General features: G+C 49.2%; 1 protein-coding gene across 3 annotated transcripts in view; it reads right to left on the bottom strand.

Moving 5' to 3' along the window:
• Nucleotides 1–13383, bottom strand: part of IQCE (IQ motif containing E) — a 45697-nt gene that overhangs the window by 22365 nt on the left and 9949 nt on the right. For 2 of the 3 annotated variants that reach the window (XM_012455600.3, XM_012455599.2), the window contains exons 4-11: nt 12812–12940; nt 12126–12260; nt 10973–11043; nt 6943–7056; nt 6783–6833; nt 3215–3285; nt 2122–2194; nt 1802–1851 (exon numbers count right to left, since the gene is read on the bottom strand). In XM_012455600.3, the coding sequence (XP_012311023.2) occupies nt 1802–1851; nt 2122–2194; nt 3215–3285; nt 6783–6833; nt 6943–7056; nt 10973–11043; nt 12126–12260; nt 12812–12940 (694 nt within the window). The remainder of the gene's footprint in view (nt 1–1801; nt 1852–2121; nt 2195–3214; nt 3286–6782; nt 6834–6942; nt 7057–10972; nt 11044–12125; nt 12261–12811; nt 12941–13383) is intronic. The other variant, XM_012455601.3, reaches the window with a different exon arrangement.

Raw genomic sequence — 13383 nt, 5'->3', positions numbered from 1 at the left:
ATCACAGCTTGCTCTGTTGATCATGAGCTCAGAGTGGTTTTGGCAGGTGAGTATTTGAAATCGAACAGGCAATAACTCTGAATGCCAAATAAGCAAAACATTAGCACCCAAAATAGAACCCCATTCTTATGCAAGGTAAACCTGTGTAACAAAATACCGTATTCAAGTATCAGTATTATATTTTCCACGCCATCACTAGAAGGGTTGTGGAAATGTATCCTGTTATACCAGGTGCCTGCAGAACAGCTTGCATTCTGCCTCTCAGCCCACGAGGTCTAAAGTACAGTCGATCCTCATTATCTGCAGACCCATATTTGCAAATATGCTTGCTGCTAAAATGGATCCATCAGCCCAAAATCAGTACTCACGGGGGTTTTGTGGGAATTCTTGCACGTGCACAGGTGATGAAAAATGCCAGTTGCTGGCACGCACGTTCCCAGCTGCAGCTGAAACAGGTGGCGCTCGGCCTCCTCGCCTCAGCTCATGCAAAAACAAGCGTGCTTTCTGCAGCCTACTCTCACGTATCTTTGCTGTTTGCTGGTGACAGTGCTGCCTTGCGTGGCCTGGCCTGGACTGCAGTGCTGAGTGCCATCCAGTGCCTCTAAGCTCAGGAAGGCTACGGAGACGCTTATGTGTGCGCAGGAAGCCTCATTCAGGCCAGCTGTGAGTTTGATGAGAATCCACAATCGCCATTAAATAGGGTGTCTTTAAACAGAAACACACATTAGCCAGGTTATACATTGACTGGCTGATAAAAATGTTGCGACCAGGCTGGGCGCAGTGGCTCATACCCATAATCCTAGCACTTTGGGAGGCCGAGGCAGGTGGATAACCTGAGGTCAGGAGTTCGAGACCAGCCTGGCCAACATGGAGAAACCCTGTCTCTACTAAAAATACAAAAATTATCCGGGCATGGTGGCATGTGCCTGTAGTTCCAACTACTCAGGAGGCTGAGGCAGGAGAATCACTTAAACTCAGAAGGTGGAAGTTGCAGTGAGCTGAGATCATGCCACTGCACTCCAGCCTGGGCAACAGATTGAGAGTCTCTCCAAAAAATAAAATTAAAAAAATGTTGTGACCAGAAGCTCCTAGGAGCCCCGTACCTCTCTAAGAGCAGTGGTTTAGTATTTACTCATTCCGTGTTCATGGAGACTTTATAGCTCTGTAAGGCAGACGTGATAACTACTACACTATGGAATCTTACAGGGACTTTATAACCGTGATAATGAGAATTGACTGTAGTTAGTATCTGGCCCTTTACAGTACAAGTTTTCCAACCAGTTTTAAGGATTAGGGGTAAAGAAAAAGGAAAGCAGTGTGTGACGTCAGCAAGCTGCTGCAGAGACCAGTGACATAGCCAAAGCCACAGTAAGGGATCAGTCACCCAGAACCGGATGGAAGCCTGGGGTTGCACCCTTTGGGAAAGGGATATGGGAAAAAAACTTGATGTGGCAAAGTCAACTTGTCCTTGTATGAAACGTCTTCCTAAAAAGGTGGATCTGCTTTGAAACAGCACTTCCTAGCTCTAAGCTGGAAGGCAGTATATAAAATCTATAATGAACACAGGCAGCATTGAACAAGCATCAGCCATCAACACGTGGTCACTATGAGGAACGTCTGTGAACACCACAAATTGAAAGGTTATCGACTCTAACCCTGAACAGAACAGGGGCGGTGTTGGCACTGCTGCCAAGCTAAGGGCAGTGTATGCTTCTCCCACGTGACAGCCACACCGCTCTCAAAGGAGCTTCCACAATGTGACAGCAACACACAAAACACAGCTCCCAAACGGTCATCGTACTTCTTTCCAGTGATTTCAAAACTTGCCAAGAGAGTCTGGAGACGATGTATCTGTAAATGCCAAATTGAAATGCATTAAAAACACGAGGCCAGCACGGAGAAGACCTTCCTCTGAAAAGACCATCATCACAGTCCTGACCGCTGCCTACGGCTGGAAGCAGGAACGAAGTGGCCACACTTCACCTTTTGGTCGGGCTGAAGCAGAAGCAGGCTCTGAGAACCCAGCTCTGGGCCACCCGGGCTCAGCCCACCACCCGGGGCCAGGCCTGGTCCCCTCCTGCTCGGTGCCCGCCTTCTGCCCCACCACCCAGCACAGTGTACCTCCTCATAGTACGTCTCCATGGCGATTCGCATCTCTTCCAAGTTGGTTGTCTTCATATCGGTCTGGAGTTTGCTGAAAACCCAAGTTCAGCGTTAACAGGGCCATGCCTGTGTTCCAAGGGGAGAGAGCAAGAGGAAGCGTTTCCCAGAACATTCAGAGGAAGAGAGGCTTTGGAAGAGAGCCGGGATGGGAGGGAAAAGCCTCAATGGGCCTTCACTTGGCTTGTGCCTTCAACAAGTGACTCGTTTTGAGCCTGATGAGAAAATTCCTCACACCAGAGAGCATCCCCTGTGTAGACTAGCTGCTTCCCAAGGTGAGTAAACAGCTTCCCTAGAGATATTCTCCTCCAGGTAAGACGTTGTCTTTAATAGACTAGATTAATGGTGAGGAAAGACCTCGGAGCTTAGAGAGGACAAGCCATCTTTGAGTGGTTAGTTTCCTAAGGAAGAGAGAATCACCTTTTCCTGGCACTGTCAGGGCTCTCCCCTCGCTCTCAGCAGACTGTACACTTTAGACAGAGACACTGAGAGAGAAACGAAAGCAAAGTCATGCAGGTTCTGCACTGAAGCAGAAGAAATCAGCAAACTGAAGTTGACAACATTCAGCAGGAAACGAGGGTGGAACTATTATAAGACCAGCAGACATGAGGGACAGGAGGCAATGGACACGTGGCCTCTGTTTCCCTTAAAGAAACCAAAACACAGCCCAGGAAGACTCCCCCTTCACACTTGAAAGGCAGGTAAGGAAATGCAAGTAGCACACCAAAAGCAGCACAAGGATGGCACGGGACCGAGGCATAAAACCTTCATCCTGGAAAGATACAGAGGTCTACACAAGTAGGGGAGAAAGTATTTCTTAAATACAACAAGAAGTTAAAGGGAAATATTTGGAGGGAACATAGATCATAAAAAAAAAATGAAAAAGAGGCAGCTAACCTTCACCTTCGGCTTTGGGGTGGGAATAGGGACACAGGACAGGGGTGGGGGTGGAACAAAGGCTGGAGTCCGAGCAAGTGAGCAGAGCAGGGGGGCGGGAGGCAGGGAAGGGGGTGCAGCCCCAATCCCAGACCACGGCCTGCGGCCCTGTGCCTACCTGATGGTGCTGTCCTTCTCCTTGCACTGCTGCTCCAGCTTCAGGATCCTCTGCTTCAGCCCATTAATGACCTGCCCGGGGAATGCACCCATCAGGCGGGCTGCCCCTGCTCTCCCTTGGGAGACGCTGCTGTCCCCTCCTCCCAGAGCACGTGCACACCTCGCTGTCCTTCCTCCCTCCGCGTGCATACCTCGCTGTCCTTCCTCCCTCCAGGGTGTCCTCTCTTCTAGACTACGGGCCCAGGGAAGAGGGAGGGTCCCACTGTGCTGTCCTCTCACTGGGTGAGTGGCAGGGGTGCAACGCCCGCTGGAGCAGGAGGTTGCAGCCACAGTGGGCACACTGACCAACTAGCAGCCCTCCCCGAGCACACCACACGCTTGGGGGACAGAGCAGGGTATGCCCTTGGTCATGTTAAATAAAAGAAGCAGCCCCATCACCAGCTGGCCCCAACCCCTAGGTCTGCCCAGTTCAGTCTTCATGGGGCAGTGAGTGGGGCTGGAAGATAGCATGGCCGTGGGGTGTCCACGGCTAGAAGCCGCAACCCACCATCTGGGTAAGGGAGAACAGCTCCAGCGGCCTTCCCACCTCCTTCTCTGTGAAAGTCTTGCTTGCGGGAAGTAACATCCTTATATTCCTTAAAGAACATTCTTTTCTTCTGAATAGACAACTTTTAAAAAGACATGGAGTTTCACTATGTTGCCCGGGCTAGAGTTTTACTCCTGGCTCAAGCAATCTGCCTGCCTTGGCCTCCCAAGTACTAGAATTATAGGTGTGAGCCACTACACCAGGTTTGAATAGGCAACTTTAAAATTGAATTTTAAAGTTTTAAATAACATTCAGTGGCTCATACCTGTAATCCCAGCACTTTGGGAGGCTGAAGTGGGCGGATGACCTGAGGTCAGGAGTTAGAGACCAGCCTGGCCTACATGGTAAAACCCCATCTCTACTAAAAATACAAAAATTAGTGGGTGTGGTGGTAAGTGCCTGTAGTCCTAGCTACTCAGGAGGCTGAGGCAGGAGAATCACTTGAACCGGGGAGGTGAAGGCTGTAGTGAGCCAAGATGCACCACCACACTTTAGCCTGGGCAACAGAGGAAAATTCAAAATAAACAAATAAACAAATAAATTACCTTAGTCACATATGAATATATTTTCTTTAAAAAAATGAAGAAGTTGGGCCGGGTGCGGTAGCTCACACCTATAATCCCAGCACTTTGGGAGGCCAAGGTGGTTGGATCACCTGAGGTCAGGAGTTTGAGACCAGCCTGGCCAACATGGTGAAACCCCCGTCTATACTAAAAATACAAAAACAATAGCTGGGTGTGGTGGTGGGCACCTGTAATCCCAGCTACTTGGGAGGCTGAGGCACTCTAGCCTGGGTAACAAGAGCGAAACTCCGTCTCAAAAAAAACAAAAAACAAAAAAAAACACCAAAAAACAAACAAACAAAAAAAACTGAAGACATTGTAGAAGCTAAAATACTCTGAACTGGCCACCTCCCTCTTTGGCCAACCAAATCCTGTTTCCGCTTGCATGCCCCTTAGCACCCGGTTCTGTGCCTGTCTGTGTGTGTGCACCCGGGGAGTCGGGCCGTCTGTTCTCACAGAAACGGGGCTCTGCCATGCACATCCCTCTGCATCTTTTTAAAAAATTTATTATTTTTTTAAAATTAACATTCAACACACCCTCCTGGTGCTCTGTCCCTGCTGGCACCTATGAATCCACACTATTTCCCGCAGCAGGAACATCCCACAGTATCTGTGGGATGCTCTAAAATCTATCACGGTAGCCTACTGACACATACTTAAGTTGTAGCCCATTTTTGTGATTATGATCAATCCTCCAATCTAAATCCTTGGCCAGGCCTCCTCATGCACATCTGCAAATGTTTCTTCAAGGCAGGTGATGACAAGCAGAAATGGCAGAACACAGGGCACAGCCACTCTGACGACAATTTGCCATATTATAATGAATACTGCATGTACCCTAGGATCTAGACTTCCTACTTTAAATCAACCTTAATTTAAAAAAAAAACTGGCCAGGTATGATGGCTCAGGCCTGTAATCCCAACACTTTGGGAGGCCGAGGCAGAAGGACCACATGAGTCTGGCCAACTTCACGAGACCCCCATCTCTACCAAAACTAAAAAAAAATTAGCTAGGTGTGGCGGCGTGCGCCTGTAGTCCCAGCTACTCAGGAGGCTGAGGTGAGAGCATCCTCTGAGCCAGGGATTGCCTAAGCTGAATGCTGCAGTGAGTCATAATCCTGCCATTACACTCGAGCCTGGGCAACAGAGTGAGTCCCTGTCTCAAAAAAACAAAAAACAAACAACAACAAAAAACCAAAAACAGACACACACACAGCACCAGAACAATAAAAACTGAAGCCCTTTCTTTATAAAAGTACCCATTACTTACAGGCCTTTGTTAAGGATTTACTTTGCACCATCCTCGGTGCAGAACCAGGCTTTAACCATCTACTTTAAATATGCAATAATTGCACAATCTTTCTATATTCTGTATCTGCAACATAGTTCAGAGGAGATGGCTTTTTTCTTTAGAGATTTATAGTTTTTTCTATATTCTAAACAGAAAACTTTGTTGTATTGATCCATAATATTCTTCCCCTCCCCCATTACAGTGATTTGGTGGCTGTCTTAGTCCCATGGGTTTTTATTATGTAACTTTTAATTCTATATTGTTGAATCCATTAATCACAACATTATTATTTTATACTTTGTGTTAAATAATCTCAAAATTGTATCCCTTCCAGTTTTCTTCCAGCATTTCCCACTTTAAAAAAGTACTTCCTTGACTCCTAGGAAGTTTATTGTAATATATCTTTCCCCAGGCGCTATAGTTTATTACCACACCATTACCCACATAATGGCTCCATCTTCCCTCCTTTCATTTCACTCAACTTTTTACATATCGTTACACAGTATCGGAGGGGGTCTGGATCTATCTGAAGGACTTATTGCTGCCCTGGTTCCCTGTTTTACATCTGCAGCACTTGTTTTTTGGTTTTTTTGGTCGTCTAGGCTAGAGTGCAGTGGCGTGATCTCAGCTCACTGCAACCTCCACCATTCAGGTTCAAGTGATTCTCCTGCCTCAGCCTCCCAAGTAACTGGGATTGCAGGAGTGCCCTGCCACACCCAGCTATTTGGTTTTTTTTTTTTTTCTTTTTGTATTTTCAGTAGAGATGGGGTTTTACCATGTTGGGCAGGCTGCTCTTGAACTCCTGACCTCAAGTGATCTGCCTGCCTTGGCCTCGAAAGGTGCTAGAAGCACTTGTTAAGCTTAATGTATTTTCTTAGGTGTGAAGGGGGAAGTCGCCCATTGTGACTGGTCTTTCCTATAGTGTCTTGCTTGGCCTCTGTGGTGAGCCTCCTGGCCCGCTCCCCATGGTGTCCCCAGGCGTCAGTGGAGAAGGGTTTGGGGGCCCGCCGCCTCCTCCCCTGCCTGCTACTTTCCACCGTGGGTGCTGCAGGGAAAGGCATCTCCACTGTGGTTGTCCCTGGTAACTAGCATCTGGGGAAAGGCTTTGTCCTGTGGAGACCATACTCACCCAACTGGCATCAGGCCTTTTCTCTGCCAGAGTCCGAACAAAATCTGTGCCCTGTGGTAAGCAGATTGAGACATGAAGATGGCCTTCGGTGTGGCCCCCAGCAGGACTGGCTGGCAGATGCCCCAAGGCAACAGCCCCCCGTGAAGCATCAGGAGCTTACTCGGCTGGGATCCAGGAGCTGCTCTATCTGCCGGTCCTTCCTACTGTTTTCCTCTTCCAGGCGCCGGAGCTTCGTTCTCATCAGGTCCATGTCACTTTTCTGCATGTGCAATGTCTGAAGAAAAGAAGGCCATGAACAGCCATGCACATGCCGCTGCGCACACATCACACACATGCCACCATGCACGCAGCCATGCATACACCACCACACACACACCCATGCACACGCCGCCACACACACAGTCATGTACATGCCACTGTGTACACAGCCATGCACACGCTGCCACTGTGCACACACCTATGCACATAATCATACACACGCCGTCACCACGCACACACATGCACACACCGCTGCGCACACAGCCATACACACGCTGCCACTGTGCACACACCTATGCACACAATCATACACAGGCCGCCACCGCACACACACCTAAGCACATGCCACCACCGCGCACACACACACGCAGACGCCGCTGCACACACAGCCATGCACACGCTATCATGCACACAGCCACGTACAGACTATTGTGCACACAGCCATGTGCAGAGCCATGCACACACTGCCACCACACACACAGCCATGCACACACCGCCACCATGCACACAGCCATGCACACATGCTGCTGCACACACGCCACACAAACACCACCATGCACAGGCCCAGGGAAACACTGAGCTGGGGGACTTGGAAAGCTGCCTGGCTCCCACTCAGGGTGCTGTGTGTGGTGGCTGGGGGGAGATCTGGATGTCACATGAGGGCACCGGAGGGCATGCCTGGCATTTAGTGGGTGGGGACAGGGGAGGCTGGATAGGCAGGAAACCCCCTTCAGAGAAGAACTCTCCCATCCAAGATACCAACGGCACCCGTGCCGAGAAACCCTGTCCCACAGGATGCACCAGCAAATAAATGGCACCAACCCCAGGGCTGGACGGGTCACACCACACGCTCTCTCCCAGGACCACACGAGAAAGTCCATCGTGGTCGTATTTTAATCAACAAAACTCATCCAAGGGTAATATGCACTTCAAATGCTTAACCTCAACTGTGGCTCAGGTGGAAGGCAGTGCTTCCCAATCTTTATCTGTGGACAAATTCTTTACCAATTTGTGGTAACCTGAGGGGGACAAAAAAGACTGTAGTTGGGGCTGGGCACAGCGGCTCATGCCTGTAATCCCAGCACTGTACTTTGAAATTATGTTCTTCCTATTATTTTGGACTTTGGTGGTAGATAAAATCCAGAAAAGAAACAGCACCTAGGCTGGGCTGTGCCACATGCAGCTCACTGGCTCCCAGCCTCAGCCTGCATCTAACCACCAGCCATCCTCACAAACGGCCTTCTTCTTGCAAAAGACTGTGGCGCTCCAGAGACTGGACTTCTGAGCAAAAGGCAATCTGACTGCATGCCCCACGGGGTGGCTCAGCACTTCAGCCACGTCCACAGCTAGTAAGACTCCAGGATCGCTGCAGACAAACCCATAGATTCAGGAGGCATAATGGCAGCCAGCACTCAACGAGTGTTCATGGAGTAAATTAGTGAAGGCCCAGCCATCGAGGAAGACTGGTGCTCTAGTAATGGGACTGCCGCTTCCAAGAGCATGAAGTAGATTCATTCCTCTCAATTCCTCCTGTCAGTGCCACTAAACATGCTGCGCTCCGTGTGTCATACAACATAAGACCAGAAAGGTAGAGAAGGAGGCAGACAGGCCGGGAGCTGGGGGCCAACGATCGATACAGCAGGGAGCTCCTTCGTTTTCTGTCTGCCTCGTCTGGGCTGGATGCTGGAGGAGCCAACAGCCTAAAAAAGTCAATGGGCACAGACAACAAAAGCCCAAGCAAAGCCTCTTCTCTCCAACCAGAGGACAGGGAAAAGAACACACCAATACAGAAACTGAGCCAGGAACCGCTCTCCCCCAGGCTGCCCACAGAAAACGCCGCAGGCCTCCCCGCAGCACAGGCTCACCCTTGCCCGGCTGCACCTGGGCCCCTCCCCTCCTGCACTGGCAGGGCTCCAGAGGAGACCGTGGAGAGTCGGGACCATCATTGCCTGGCAGCAACAAGGCCACTCCTGCATCAGCAAATGCTGAGTGGGAGCTGTGCAAGGCGGCCCTTCCCTCCCAGCTAGGGCGGCATCAGCAAAGGCTGAGTAAGGGGCTGGAACTCCCACCCTGCCCAGCAGGAATGAGGAGCACCCCCCACCCCCGTGCAGGTGTTGATGACGGCTGAGTAGGAGCTGGACTTCCACCCCGGCGGGTGGTAACGCGGCGGTGCCCCCCTCACCCACAGGGCAGTGTGGCAGGAGGCCTGCCACAGCACAGAATTGAGCAAGAGCTAGAGTCTCGCGATGAAACCCTCAGAGCGTCCTGGTTTCAAGGGAAATCACTTGTGATTCTAAGCACCAAGAATAAATAGCTCAACCTGAATGAGGAAAAACAAGCCACAGCGCCAACACTGAGATGGCCGGACATTAGAATCCCCCACAGACTTACAGCAGCCGCCACAAAGATGCTCCAGTGACCGATGACAGACATGCTTGAAACAGGGAAAAGGCAGGGCGGGCATCGAGGCGAAGACCCAGACAGAACGAGCCGCACAGAGATTTCAGAAATGAACAGAGACAGTAAGGACGGTCAGGTTACACCCAGCAACGGGCTCAACTGCAGGATGCAGAGGCCAACAGAAAGCAACTGTGAGCTCGAGAACAGAACCATGAAGTCATCCAATCTTCACAAGGGGAGACGGGGAAACACTGAACAGAGACCAGGGACCTGAGCAACCGGCACCGAGGAGGGTGAGGGTGAAAAAACATCTCAAGACTCGATGGCTGAAAATGTCCCAGATTTGACAAAAGACAAACCTACAGATTCAAGAGGCTGAGAAAACCCAAACGAGATAATCCCCTCAATCCACACCTGAGTTCATTCAGTGCAGACTTCCGCCCGGAATGAGGGTCCCCTCTGTAATACTCCTGACACGTAGCTGCCACCTTGCTCAACATCTCGAAGGCCAGGGCGCACACTTAGGGAGTACTGCTGCAGCCAGACAGCTCTCGCGGTTAGAGTGTCCTCACATAGCCTCAAGTCTGACTGTTCTCTCTGGCCAACAGAGAAGGCGCTGTCTTTTGTACAATGGCCTATACCAGGTTCCCCAGCTTCTTCCCAGATCTCCAGGGGAAATGGCTTCCAGACCCCCTTCCAGATACCCCATGCTCTGGGGTGAGACTGCCAATGCCCTATTGCCCTCTGGTGCCCCAACTGAACACAGTGCTTCAGACACACATCAACTGGTAGAGACAGCAGGTCTGTAAACAGACCAAAATTATGGAAGGAAATGAACGCAGATAACTTCTCTGGGGGCAGACATTTAAGGATATTGAAAGCCAGGGTAATAGTAATGGTGCTGGTGGCAGTGACAGTGATGGTATAGCTCAATGAAGTTCATGCTTTCACGAATGGGAGGGGCCATGGAGTAATACAAAGTGTTGGCCTTGGGAGGCAGGCGACCTTGAATCTTGGTTCTGCTACTGGTTAACCTTGGACAGACCACTAATGTCTCTGAGTCTCAAGTTCATCAGCAGATGGTGGTTGTGACATGTGGCCCTGCCTATCCCATAGAGCTTCTGTAGAAGGCAACTGAGATAGGGCCTGTAAGCTGTCTTGATAACATGAAAGCATGACATGCATGGAAGGTTACTGATAACTCTATCAGTGACCCTATCACAGCACCCAATCTCAGGACGCAATGGGACTCTGACGTGAATCTAGTCCTCATCCAGTCTTCCCCATTACGCTGGAGAAGCAGAGCACACACAGAACTTGAGCTCTGCTGCCTTTTACATGCTGGTGCTACAGCCTTCAACCAGGAACACCCAGCTCCTAGGGCACCACGCCATGGCTCAGACTCAGGTTCGATCCTAACGCCCCCGTGCTTCCCATGTGGGCACCTCCCAGCACAGGCACTGATGTCCCAATAGATTGTCACAGCAGGCTTTCACTGTTTCAAATCAATAGAGAACAAACCGAAATGCTACCTTCTTTAACTCAATAATCTCATCATACATATCTTCTTTCTCTCTGTAGACAGGAGTCCCAGGGACATGACCTAGAGAAAAACAGAGAAATCTTTTAAAAGACTATCTAAAAAGTAGAAAGAATTCTTGGTTATACTTTAAGGAAAATCTGGAAGTTAATAACATTTCCTTTTAAAAAAGAAGAAAATAAAAAAGCAAAAATAATTCCATGTTTGTTAGCCTGATCATGATACTTTCCCAAAAAGCAAGAAAACCAAAAATGGTTTTCTTTCTCTATAAAGAGACAAAGCAAAAAGTAAATAAATAAAGATGCGAAGACCAAGTTTAAGGACAGTAAAAGGATGAAAGAAGGGACTCACAGAAGGCGGAGGGACATGTTCAGATTTAATAGCAAAACAAATGCCAAACACAAAAAATGCACATAGTATCTCAACACCCATTCCAACATAAAGTCAGACTTATTTTGGTTTTAATGATACCTAGTATATTAAATATCTAAATGTAAGCCTAAAAGATAACTCCTAACCAGTAAAAGCAGGAAGGTAATCAATTCATGGGGTAGAGTAAGGAGGTTTTCAATATTCCCTGGAAGCTGTCCTTCCTTAAGGAGGATAGGTGGGAAATATGTGGATAAAGAGAGAGGCCGGGCATGGTGGCTCACACCTATAATCCCAGGACTTTGGGAGGCCAAGGTGGGGGGATCACTTGAGTCCAGGAGTTTGAGACCAGTCTGGGCAACATAATGAGACCCTGTCTCTACAAAAAAAAAAAAAAAAGACTAGACAGGAACATAAACACAGAAACAAGCTGACTCTCTTCAGTGCAATTTGGACTTTTTATCATTATTTATTTATTATTATTTGTTCCTACTATCATTTATTCAATGAATAAATTTAAGTAAGCCTCTATGTTTAGGGAGGGAGGCACAAATAACACCTGGCAAGACGTCCCTGCACCCACGAGGAAAGCCACCTTCTGGGCAGACGGGCTTTCGTGAGTCACTGTTCCCTTGACCTCCCAAAACCTCCCACTGACGGAGCTCACATACAAAGCCAGAAATCCCACTTCTGACAAAGGACACCTCCAGGCCAGAGACTGTGCTTTCCTTTCTGCTCTGCCTTAGCCTCGGCCTCGCCACCATTGGCATGCTCACCGTGGCTGGCAGAGCGCCTGAGATGTGGCCTCTTCACTCTTAAGGCATCTGTCAGATAGTCAGAAGTGCCGCCAGGGGTGCTGGTCCACGCGTGCTCCCAGGTGAGGTGTGAGTTCAGGGCTGGGGTCAGACTTCCTGGTTTGAATGTGCATGGGTTTAATATGACAGGTATAAGCACACGCAGTGGGAAGTTTTGTTTCTAATCAACTTTCCTGGCTTAAAGAAAGCTTCATCACTGGTAGACACCAGCTGTCAATGGTGTGCTAGTAAATGGTTAACAACCAGCTCTCAAATAGAAATTAATGAAGTCCTGACTACAGTATTTGCCCGTTTCCACAGTATAAATATTTCTACCATGTCTAATTTCAGGTTGTCAGTGTGACACTAGCCAGCCCACAAAACTCCTAAGACTGTAACAGTTGGCTCTGGCAAGACCGTTGGAGCTGGCTCCTACTCACCACTCCCACGCAGAGGCCACACAAGACCAAAGGAGGCTAAGGCATCACTTGGCAAAACCACATTTATGCATGACGTAAAACTACGATGTGTATATTCAGTGTCATTGAGAAGATTAAAGACAATATAATTCAAGGAATATGAAAAACTCCATCTCAAACCACTCCTCACTGACATTTCTCAAACTCTTCTCTGAAGCAGGAAGGGCCTCCAGTGCAGCAACCACATACCTGGTTTTGCAGTTCCTGGCCACAGCTTCTGCGGGGTCAGGGACACTCGACCGCTCAGAGGCATGCTCCCTGTCGTCCTGAGGGACCTCCAGGAGGCTATTTTTCTCGGCTTAGAGAGGTAAGGTGACTCTAGAAAAGTCAACGCATAGATCCAGAGGTGCCGGATAGCAACACATGCTCAACACATGAGCTTCAGAAAGACAGAAATGAGAAAACAAAACAGTCCACAAGCGCGAGTGATTCTAGTCAAACACTGGCAAAAATGAAAAAATACTTACTTGCCTGGCGAGTTGGCTCACACCTGTAATCCCAGCACTTTGGGAGGGTGAGGCGGGAGGATCAAGAGGTCAGGATTTCAAGACCATCCTGCCCAACATGGTGAAACCCCATCTCTACTAAAAATACAAAAAATTAGCTGGACGTGGTGGTGCATGTCTGTAGTCCTAGCTACTTGGGAGGCTGAGGCAGGAGAATCCCCTGAACTGGGAGGCGGGGATTGCAGTGAGCTAAGATGGCGCCACTGCATTCCAGCCTGGAGACAGAGCGAGACTCCATCTCAAAAAAAAAGGAGA

Source organism: Aotus nancymaae, unplaced genomic scaffold, assembly GCF_030222135.1.
Source record: "Aotus nancymaae isolate 86718 unplaced genomic scaffold, 86718_ANA_hifiasm-v0.15.2.pri h1tg000015l_0, whole genome shotgun sequence".
NCBI classification, from domain to species: domain Eukaryota; kingdom Metazoa; phylum Chordata; class Mammalia; order Primates; family Aotidae; genus Aotus; species Aotus nancymaae.
The sequence above is the reverse complement of the archived record's forward strand: the minus strand, read 5'-3'. Positions and strand labels throughout refer to the sequence as shown.